The sequence below is a fragment of the Alosa sapidissima genome, chromosome 1, assembly GCF_018492685.1.
Source record: "Alosa sapidissima isolate fAloSap1 chromosome 1, fAloSap1.pri, whole genome shotgun sequence".
Classification (NCBI taxonomy): Eukaryota; Metazoa; Chordata; class Actinopteri; order Clupeiformes; family Clupeidae; genus Alosa; species Alosa sapidissima.
This window is the reverse complement of record NC_055957.1, coordinates 40923571-40935681: the sequence shown is the minus strand read 5'-3', so window position 1 is coordinate 40935681 and position 12111 is coordinate 40923571. Positions and strand designations below refer to the sequence as shown.

The window sequence follows — 12111 nt, the reverse complement described above, 5'->3', positions numbered from 1 at the left end:
TATCTAATAACATGGTGTAGTGCAAGTCAGTATAATGGAAGAAAACCAAAAGGTGTCATGCAGAATCAGTCTAGGGGTTTAACAAACGAAGGACAACGAAAGCCAAATGCCAGGAGGAGGAAGCCGGGGCTGACTGTTGTGGATGCAGGAGATTTATAGTCCTGCCAATCAAGCACACCTGAACACCAACACCTGCGCAACAGGAATAGAGAGAGAGAACAGTAGAGAGCACAGGCACACCCAAACAGGGCAGGGTCTAGGACCTGCCAGTATCCGCCACAGTGTGTGCATGCGTGCTTGTGTGTGGGTGTAAAGTGTATTGCCATTCGCTTGCTCTTTATCTGTACATTCAGGTATCATAAAGATTGTGTTTACCTTTATATAATTTATTGAACACTGCAGTATGCAGTAGGCAATATGCAGTAGACGGTAGACAGTACATACTGTGAATACGGAGCGCACTGATGCATGTACAGTACACAGAAAGGAAGTGAAGACTTCTTTCTTTTTTTTGAAAGCCAACATGCCACTATTTACTCATAACCGAATCTGTCACATTGCAAATTGGTGGCAGGCTACTGAATTGAACAGGTGGCTCACAGTTATTGACTGAAGCTGTTCCTTCACTCAGGCCGCTGGTGTGTGACAAGTTCATTTAAGTTTGTTGGGTTTCTTGTTGACACATTGGTGGCAAATCAGCATTCATGAAGTGCTATGCTTTTTTTTTAATGAAAAGCGCAAAGGGAAAGCTGTCACGTTTGATTTAGCTGATCAGTTGACTTTGGTGTGTTATAATCCATTTGTGTTTGACATCACGTGTAGGGCAGTATGCCCTATTCTGCTGGGACAATTAACATGTTTTTCTAGATTAAAGCGGATCCAAGCGTAAGCCGTTACAGACTAGAATATAGAGCTCTGTACCTCATGTAGTCCATGACTTGTGGAGGCTCTAAGGATTGTTTTGTGGGCTAGAGTAAGTGTACCAGGTACAACAGGTCTCCAACAGGTAGCTTGTGAGAGCCATCAGAAGCTCCCCACCTGTTTCTGAGTAACTCTCCAAGAAGTTTAAGGAAATCACAGTCACTTGGTAAACCTGTTAAAATTCCTTTCAAATCAAAGTCACAGTTTACAAACAGGGAAGGTAAATTAGTTGAAAGGAGCCTTAAAATGCAACTGTTTTGTACATGCTACTACGAACAGCCTGTAAAGCAATGCTAGCTCTCAGACATGTTCCTTCCGTCAAGGTAGCTCTCAGAGGAAAACATTTTTGGGGGCCTTTGGTATACACTAACATCAGTAGTCTGTGATGTAGTGTTGTGTCCAGACTGGTGACCTTGTTAAATTGCACTTGCAACTTCTGTAGTTGTCCACTGCAGCCACTGGCATTATGAAAGCTGTCTGAGTCTCTCTCTCTATAACACAGACACTCTGCCGAAAGCACTGATGAACCGAGGCCTGTGGGCAGTCCCTGTGAACGTGAGACTGCCGTGGCGTGCACCTGTGCTTTGCCTTGTTGTCACTGCCTCTGTGTGGAGGAGTGTTAGACCATAAAGAACGACCTGCACTTACACTATCTAAATGTGGTGTATTTAGAAACACAAAAATAGAAACACAAATATTTTCATCACCTGACAAAGACAGACACTGTCACATGTGTGGCTGTTACTTGTCAGACGATAAGAGCAGCACTGTGGCTATGCAAAAAAAAAAAAAAAATGAAGACTTGAAAAAAAAAGACAGAAAAGAAAAGTGCTCTGCTTTGTTCAAGTTTGTCCATTATTCTGCTGTGGTCTTTTTTCTAGTGCCCAGACTCGGCATGCAAACAGGACCTGCTGGCTTACCTGCAGAGAATTGCTCTCTACTGCCACCAGCTGAACATCTGCAGCAAGGTCAAGGCTGAGGTGCAGAACCTGGGAGGAGAGCTCATCGTCTCAGGGGTGGGTTCATCTCACTGTTACTTCTCAGAAAGGAAACTCTCAATATGTTTATCAACTTTGTTTATGTAAATGATATGGTAGTAGGCTTGGTTTTGTCAGACTAGTTCTGCTTTAACTGCTGCTACTGTAGAGACAGCTGCAAGTATCTATCTCGCTGTGCAGAATTTAAATAAGCTCGCAGTGAAGCTGTAAGTAGCTGATTGGCTCAAATGGCAGAAGTCTAATTAGTGGCACTACTCTGTATCCTGGCTGAATTTCTATCATTAGTCATATACAAGTAGTGTACCATTGTACCATGTATAGGCTATATATATATATATATATATATATATATATATATATATATATATATATATATATATATATATATATATATATATATATAGTATAGGCTAACCTACATATCCAGAGAGTGTTAATTGCCATCTACCTCAACGTATCCTGCACACAGAGGCTGTTCTGGTTTAGAGAGAACTTCTACATTCTGTGAAACTAAAGTCGCCTTTCCCTAACTTCATCCCTGTAGCCATTCAGGGTCATCTTGAACAGCAGATTTAACTGCTGAATGAAAGAGGCCTGTGGATTTGCCATGTCTCTCATTTATTATTGGCCCTGTTTTAGCATTCTCATTTTTAATGCTTTAGCGTTCTCATCAGTCACACGCTCCAGACACACCATAACTGTTTCTGTATATGCATACAAATTACACATCAGACAAATCAGGCTTAGAGGGCCGTGTGTCAGAACTCCAAAACAGCATCCCTGGAGGGAGGGAAGAAGGATGTGTACTGTTTTGCATTGTAGATGAGTTTCTGCCGTGTAACTTCATTTACATTTATATTTACATTTAGCAGATTCACACGTTCAAAACAAATAGCAGCACTTTAAGAGCGCAGCATATATTTTATTAGTAGTTGCACTCTCTGGGAATTCAGCCCCAGCCACTGCTGTTGCTGTGCTATCACTCTCAAATGGATTTAGGGAAAGGAAATTCATTCTTCACATATGCAGACCCCATTGGATTAAAAATGTATATTCATTCCAAGTAAATCTACTGCTATTAAGTACATTTTGCCAGTAATCAGAGCATTGTAGTAATGATATTTTTGTGAAATTCCAGGTGACTAACACATATTTATTGATACAATATCGTTAACTCTACGCAGACAGGGATTGGATTGAGTGTTAACCGCGTGTTTTGTTTGAAGCTTGTTTGCTGATGGTGATTCTTTATGTGTTCAACGTTTCTCTCCTGTGCAGCTGGACAGCGCTACGTCTCTCATCCAGGCCGCCAAGAACCTGATGAACGCTGTGGTCCTGACGGTCAAGGCTTCCTACGTGGCCTCCACCAAGTACCAGAAGGTGTACGGCACAGCGGCCGTCAACTCGCCCGTGGTCTCTTGGCGTATGAAGGCCCCCGAGAAGAAGCCCCTGGTGAAGAGGGAGAAGCCGGAGGAGTGCCAGACTCGCGTGCGACGAGGATCCCAGAAGAAGCACATCTCGCCTGTGCAGGCCCTCAGTGAGTTCAAGGCCATGGACTCGTTCTAAAATGGCCTCGTTGCAAGGAAAAGTGGAAGAAAACGTGAGCTCTTTCCTCTCCTGACCCCCTCAATAACAACAACAACAAAAAGGATCCAAGCCCTTTTTTCCGTTTTGTTGTTTTGGTAATGGCCACTGGTTTTCGTTTTTGTTTTCGCGCTGGGCTACGGTGCAGCAAGGTCCACTCGTAGCCATATTTATGCCAAATGAGGATGGGCCGGCTATCTTGCCTTGCACAGCTACCCAAAAGGGACACACTGAGGTCTACTCAGAAGCTTCTTCAAAAACCCCTTGAGGAGAGTACAGTTTACAGTTTGGCTTGAATTATATCAAACTCAGTTACTGTGGTGTTTATCTTCACTGGTATTACTGCTGACAGGCCATGTTGCAATTATATGAATGAAAATATTAATATATGGTATGGTAGTATCAGCCATAGCTGTTGAGGATATCAATCAACCTAAAAACAAAAAAGAGGGGCTGATACATTTCTTCTTATCGTAATATTTTGGTTGGAATACGACCAGTAGTAATAGGAATAACTTATGTTTAAAGTATTTTCTTTTTTCCTTGTTCCTAATATCCATATGATGCTCCAATAAACTCTAGTTTTACCATTTAAAAAAATAAACATTTATTTAAACATTCTCCTGTATCACTAACTAATATTGAAACCTGGTGGGATATTGTGAGCGTACTACATTTAGATATATGGACAGGTTTGACTAGTTTTGTGGTTTGCTCAGAGATTAGAATCCTGCATACCTTTATATTCACAATTCTCTAATAAACCCCTCAACTTGAACTTAAAAATAGTGTCTTTGTTCTCTCATTGTTGAATGTATCTGAAGTGTGCTGTTGATATTGCTAGCATAATATTTGATATAGTAGTTAGTGTTACTAGCGTTGCAGGACATTTTATAGTTAGTATTACTTGCATTGGAGTTGGATCTCTGAACGAAGCTATTTTACCTCCATGTTGGATTTTGACATGATTAGTCAGTACAGGTCTTCAGGCTGATGTGTGTGTGTGTGTGTGTGTGTGTGTGGGGGGGGGGGGGGGGGGGGGGGCACACTTGCATGAGCTTGAGGCCTCTGCTCTCTCTTCTCTTTGTAGCAGTGCCATCTCGAGCAAAAGGAATTTAGAATATGGTCCTGCATATTTAATACCAAACTTGCTACACAGAAGTTCCTCTAGACATTTTTAGTCTCATTTTATTTTTATCTTGTTTCATCACAGAACTAACATCTCTTTCTGTTATGATGATACAATATGAAAGTCATCACTCAGGGTTTCGTGCAAAACGAGAAATCATTTTCAAGGAAACACTGCAAAGTAAGTGAATAGAACAGAACCTATTTTTTAAATGCTTGGACAAAATGATGACAGTATGGTTGCATTGTATAAAGACTGTAAATAGGGCCCCAGCTGTGGCGCAACTGGCTGGGGCACCTGCACCATATCCCGGGGACCCGGGTTCGATTCCCGCCCTGTGGTCCTTTCGGGATCCCACCCCTGCTCTCTGTCCCATTCACTTCCTGTCACTCTCCTCTGTCCTATCTTTAAAGGCATAAAAAGCCCTCCAAAAAATATATACTTAAAAAAAACCTTTAACCTCTCCCTTTCGTTTTTTACATTTAATGTTTTAAAATCCTAACACTACAAAAAGCCCCAGCATAGAAAGTGGATGCTCATCGATGTACAATATTTGTCCCCCTGCATTCATCTTTCAGCATGGCCTTTGAGGTCCACCTTTGAGAGCACTCTGATTTTTCAGACAGCTTTAAAAGCTGGACATCACACTGTGCAAGGAAAATGTTTCTTGGAAGTTGAACAGGCTTGGGACACCCATACAATTTTTAAGAAAGGCTGCATTCAGGAGAGAGCATCCACCGTGACTATTGCTGCTGGTGAAAAACATTTATTCAGCACTTCAGCACTCCGAGCACCCCCAACCCCCCCCCCCCCCCCCCCCCCCCCCCACACACACACACACACACACACACACACATTCACCCCCTCCTCCCCTCATATGCAAAAACAGGACTCTTCTCACACAAATCAGACAGACCCCGCGGTCTAATTAAAGAGGGAGTCATGACCAGTGAGCGTGGACATCTGGGCACATCTCTCCGTCTCCCGTACTCCCAGGGAGGCAGTGGTAGCATGGCGGCGTTCGCCACTAAGGAGCAGTTTGGGGGCTAGCGGATTACAGCGCTCTGGCAGCCTCCAGTCGGAGTGCCTCCAGCGGTGTTAATTACCGGCCGCGCGTGCTTACAGTTAGCCCCTAGGCAACACTCGGTCACAGGAAGGGTGCCCCATGAGAGCCCTTAAGAAATTCGGCAGACTCGAGAGCCAAATCCAGTTTGGAAGTGCACCATTGACCCCACTTCCAGCTCACTCGATTCCCAGCACCTTACTCCCCCTGCCACGGAAGCAACCTCACTGCCGCCATTGTTGCTACACTAAAGGTCTCTACACGCAACCATGGTAAGAGAGCACACTGAGGAAATATGTGCATGAGCAAAATAACTTGTCTTTTTCTCTCAAGGACATGTGGCATTTAGAATTATGACATTCCTGTAATACTAATCACAGCAAATCATATCCTAAAGATAAGGTTTTCAAAAGTGCGATTTACTGGAAACTCCAGTGTGAACACGGGAGAAAAATACACAAGTGTTCTAAAATAGTCTTTTAACATATATTGCATAATTTTAACCATTCAATTCATTAAAGCAATGTAGGAATATCCCCTTTTGTCAATTTTCAATACATAAAATGAACACTTAATTCACTTGCACTTGTCAATTTTCAATACATAAAATGAACACTTAATTCAACGGACAGAAAGGTTCATGCTCCTACTTGCAATAATAACATCACATATACCAAGCATTAAGGGCTTACATCAGCAATGTCAGAAACTCCATTTGCCAAGTCAAGACCTATTCTAAAAATAAATGTTCTTTAATAATGCTGGGCAGATATACAGTAATTACCAGCTCATAAGCTAGCTCATGAAGCTATATCATGTGAAATTCCACCTACAGTATAGTCTAACCATGCTAGGAAAAGGTAGTAGAGTTAGCATCTTTCATTTGCATGTAAATTGTTTATTTGTGCAGAGAAATGTTTAGTTTTGACATAATTTTCATCAAGACAGTGTGATGGGTCCCATGCCTGTTACTGGAATGGTAATTGTTGCAGAGAAAGAGCTGCTGCTCAGAGAGGGTGGAAAATAAGGGAGCCTACATGAGGCAGTATGGTGTCCTGGCTCACAAGGACGAGACAAAACCAAAGGGCACACACCACACTGCAGATAAGTTAATAGTACATACATTTATTTAGAGCGTTAACATAATAGACAAAACAATTGCAAAAGACTGGATATGTCAGTAGTCAGTTTTGTAGGTGAATGTATGGAAGCATTGAGTGAATGTAGAGGTGCTAAATAAAGAAAAAAAGGAAATAACAAAACCAAAAGACAAGCACTCAGGTCTGTTGCTGCCACCAACAACCCTACGCCCTGCTCTCTAACCCACAATGCATCAGGGTGCCTTTTAAAGACACCCTGATGTCCTAACAATTTAACAGTTAGAGGTGGAGACGAGCAGGCGAAGCTGACGAGGACACCATGGACTCGTCACAGGCAGGAAAAGAAATCTAATTAAGGTGAAAAACAACACTGACAAGGAAGCAATCCTATCACATTTCTCTGTAAAGAAACACTAGCATGTGAACACTAGCATATTTACTCAGCGTGATAAACATTTTATTTAACATTACGTGCATGCCTCCATTTGCTTTCCCAACCATTTTCAAATGTGTGTATACACAGCCTTACAAGGAACTACCCACCTACAACTTCCTTCATACTAGGAACCAGACTGGAGCCCAGTGTGAGAGGGGAGTGTGTTGGGGGCCAGAGAGCCGCTCCATGCCCGGGCACACGCAGCAGCCCCCCCCCGCCATGCCCCACCCTGCCTCGGGCAGCGCCGCATCGCACTACCACTCCAGATGACCTTACTAGACCAAACTGACTTTGAGTGCTACTGAAAAATATATAACGTTGCATTTTATGAGCTTTAATCGCCCCTCCTAAAACATATAACTTATCTTCTGACATTAATATTTCAGCATAAAAAATACAGCGCCCGTGCTCCCTTACTGCTGCGGTCCTAGCTGGGTGAACTGGATTAAACTCTGGCGGCCGTGGATCTGCCCTGAATTAGACATGAGGAGGCGCCAGGACGTCTCCACCAACAGCACACGGAACTCGGGAGAGCCCAGCATGGCGAGGGAGGGGGTGGTCAGCAGGTACTAATGCTTTTGTCTGTGGAAGCCTCTGTGCTCAGCTACCACTGGGATCGTCATCTCAGTGGCTCATGGAGACTGACTCACAGACTGACTGACTCACATCAGGTTCTGCGTAACCGTCTGTCGTCATACTGTAGGTCTGTTTTGTCTACTGCACAGCAATGCACAGAGCAACACAGGATTCTATCTAGACTGATCAAACTATGCCCGCCCCCCACACACATCCTGCACTATATTTGTTCATCTGTTAAAGTTATTCTATGGGTCGGCGAGTTACAAACCCACTAAAATGACACTTCTTTGGCTCTGAGTTATGAGATCCTGTCTTTGACATTCAAATATATCACAGAAACAGCAGCCATTCATCTTTATCATAAAAAAAGTTCTCACTCTGTCTCAAAGTAATAATTGTTTAAGGCAAAAAGGTGATGGGGTACTTTCATGCACTTCCAAGTATAGCAGAGCAAAGAGCTGGATATATACAGATGAAAAAAGCTACAGATAATCAAATAACTAGGGCTGTGAAAATAACACGATCATTTCTATTAATTAATTACAGAAAAAATAATGTGTTAAAAAAACGCTGAAATTACATTTTGTAGTGACCTTTGACCCAGTGCAGTTCTGGCTTCAGTGACTGAAGGGCAGACAAGAAAGCGCTACTTGGCCCAGTGAATGGAACATTTAGCCTACGTTTAAAAAAAAAAACCCAGATGGAACTGTTGACAGGAGCATGTTCTCTGTGATTTCTGCAGTAAGGAATTTCCATACCATAGGAGTTTGTCAAGTCTGAAGTTATGCAAGCAAACGCAAGCAAACCGGAAGGTACGAGTTAGCACACCCCTTGATGATAATAAATAACGCTAGCCACCAGCTTTGTCAACGTTAACTTTGCAAACTTATTGTTTACTATACTATAGGCTACATATGTCCGACTACTAACTAACTAACCAACAAACTTACTACTTTACTAAATCCGGTGTTAGGGTACTGCACATGTCAACAGTGTGTGGAAACTTTTACCATGCTAAAAAAACATCTTGTGAGAATCATGAAACATTACTTTATCAGAAGATATAGGCTAGCTCTCTGGAGATAATTTTTGTCTGTTGTGTACAGTTTCATTGTGTACAGAGGGAACAAGTAATGAGAAGTAGGCTATTTACAACGGCAAAGTAAAATATAAATATATCACGACTACAGGGGGAGGTCTAGAGTCACCAAAAATACCTGAAACCGATTGCTTTAAAGTCTAAAATGTTGGTTTGGCTTTTCATAGATTCAATCATCTGCCACAATTTGAATTGAAATATTTTTATATTTTTATATTTTTTGCGTTCATAGCAAAAATGGATGCAAATGGATGCAATTTGATTTTGTTTTTATACCTTGACAGCCCTACTAATAACTGATATTACTACTAAATAAGTCAAGTCAGGTTTATTTATATAGGCCTAGCACATTTCATACACATAGGTCAACAGTAATAACACATAAAAGCATAGAAGGGCAATATAGTTAAAGAATAGTTCAAAAGGTTAAGATCATAATAAAAAGAAAACATAAAACACACAAGGTAAAATAATTTAAAAATAAAGAATAATTAATAACCAAAAAAAGGCAAAGTAGTAAAATAAGTAATAAAAGTAATAAAAGACAAGGTAGAATAATTTTCAAGGCAGATTCGGAATTTGTAACTTGAAAGCATCTGAGGACAGGTCTTAAGTGTAGTTTTAAAACTCTTATGTCCCTGCACTGGCTTCCAGTACAGTAAGTCACAGAATTGAATTTAAAGCACTATTGCTTGTTTATAAATCAGTAAATGGATAAATCAGACATGCTTCAGCAGTACACACCTTCTCGTCCTCTCAGGTCCCAGGTGAAAAACCTGCTAGTAAAACCTACAGTTAGAACTAAACATGGTGAAGCAGCTTTTAGCTGCTATGCGGCTCAGCTCTGGAACCAACTTTCGGATGACATCAAAAATGCCCCAACTGTAGCCAGTTTTAAATCTAGACTTAAGACCAAATATAGCAAAACAAACATTATTGCATTTATTATTGCATGGAGAGAAACTCACACAGAGCTGAAAAATTGCATTCACTAAAGTGCAAAAAAAATAATATAGTAATAAAAATAAGTAATAAAGTAATAGTGTGTGTGTGTATGTGTGTGTGGCAGCCATTGTTCGAGTGTGTTCAGCTTGAGTGATCAGGCGGACAGTGATGGCATCTTTGGGAGGGCACTAGGGGCCAGGTGAGGTCCTCGGGGAGCGCCCGCAGGTAAAGACTCTCTCACTGATCTAATGGAGGAGAAAGTCAGCCAGGGCCAGACCTCTGCCCTCTCCCATACGGAGAGCTGTCACACATTCCACTGCACCCTTCAGCTCACAGACCTCTCTTTCACTCATACCAGCCAACCATGTCTTCCTTGCCTCCCTCTCACCTGCCCCTACATCTCTATTTCTCTTGCTCAGCAGAGATTGCAATATTAGTGTGTGTAAAGTAGTAATTTGTTTCACCGTCATGCAGATTTGTGCATTTTTAATCTAGCATTTTAAAGGCATGTTTGTGTATGGTAATAGTGTCATTTTGATATGCATTGTGACCAACAACAACCGAGCGACTGCAAACCCTTGTCCCAGAATCCTGGACCTATGGGAACAGTGATTTATGTGACCGGACACAGACACACATACACACACACACACACACACATACATACAGTACACACACACACACACACATGCATATACATACACACAGTCACACAGGGTCAAAGAACCTCACATCTCCCTTGTGTGTCATAATGCCAAGGATGTATGTCAAAATTTATTACAGTTTTGATGTACAATATACATATATATATGTATATATATATATATATATATATATATATATATATATATTCATTCCTCAGTGCAGGGGTGGAACAGAGATTGTGACAGTGGTAAGACACAACTGGGGCTACAACATCCAGTCATTTGCACGTGTGCTTGAACAAAGGATGTAACTAAGAAAGTGTCAGGACATAACAGAAACATTTTCTTACATTCAATATAAGTTAGTTGTTCATTCTCAACAATTACTACATGTACGATGTAGCTCTATAGATACTTTAGTAAATGTGTAGGACTAACTCTCAACTCTCAATACCATGACGTCATTGACACAGGACTGTGTTTTGAACGATGGAACTTGCTAGTTTTTGACTGAACAACAACTCTTTCTAGATGCAGTCATAAATAGCTTGTTGGTTTAGGGACAGTTGTGTCATACCACGGTGGTTCTAGCTTTTCTAGAAACACACTCCTGGTTAAACAATACACAAATGTTGTCTTTTAAATATGGAGGGCGTTAGAGCAGCTATTAACACCACAACATCTCAATTAATACGTTATTAGTGAGGTGTTCATGATTAGTAAGGTGTTTATGAAGTCATATGTTTTAACACTTCATCTAGCCTGCATCCACCTGTTTCTCTGCCTTTAACAACAATACAAACAACGAATACACCGCAATGGAGGAAAGCGGTACACCTCAAACAAAACATCTGCAGAAGCATAGATCGATAAATGTCACGGCCCTGCAATAACCTCCTTGTCTAAAGTAAAGTCTTCATCAAACAGACTGGTTTGGCTCTCTACTGAGTGCTGAACAAATGGAATTCTATCCTTCAGCAACATCCACACCCACCATCAACGAGATGAAGCGACCACACACTGCTATACTTTAATTAAATCTGATAGGTGTGTGAAGTGTGAGAGAGAGGCAAATCCAACACACACACACACACACACACACACACACACACACAAACTATCTCTATCCTACATGCATAGTCATACACACTTAGTTCTATGAATGCTGGTCAAAGCCACAATAATGCATTTATAATGCTGTAGTTAGTGCATTATAATTACAATGAATGTTATCTGTACAGAATATGATTTTCTTCCATTGATTTATTTTTCACTCCCTCAGAGAAGTTTGTAATACATTTCAAATTTGCACTATGCCTTAGGTATGCATGTAATAATCATCCTAGTGCTCCTGTACACACATGCATACGACGCACGCGCACACACACACACACACACACACACACGTTTTTGTTCACTCTCACAAACTGAATAAAACGGTCATTAATGTGAACAGGTCTTCTACTCAACACCTCGTCAGTATCGGTCTGTGTTTGATGCGTGTTCTCCAGATAACTCATCTGCAGACACATGCTCTCTATGGTCCCCCATGTGTTATTCTAACAGGAAGGATGGGGAGCTCCTGTCGCACCAGCGCTATGGCGTGTGATCAT

General features: G+C 41.4%; 1 protein-coding gene across 1 annotated transcript in view; it reads left to right on the top strand.

Moving 5' to 3' along the window:
- The window catches only part of ctnna2 (catenin (cadherin-associated protein), alpha 2), a 406672-nt gene extending 402383 nt beyond the window's left edge, over nucleotides 1–4289 (top strand). The window contains exons 17-18 of the mRNA XM_042088135.1: nucleotides 1803–1937; nucleotides 3198–4289. Coding sequence (XP_041944069.1) covers nucleotides 1803–1937; nucleotides 3198–3485 — 423 coding nt within the window. The 3' untranslated portion in view covers nucleotides 3486–4289. The remainder of the gene's footprint in view (nucleotides 1–1802; nucleotides 1938–3197) is intronic.
- The last annotated feature ends 7822 nt before the right edge of the window (nucleotides 4290–12111 follow it).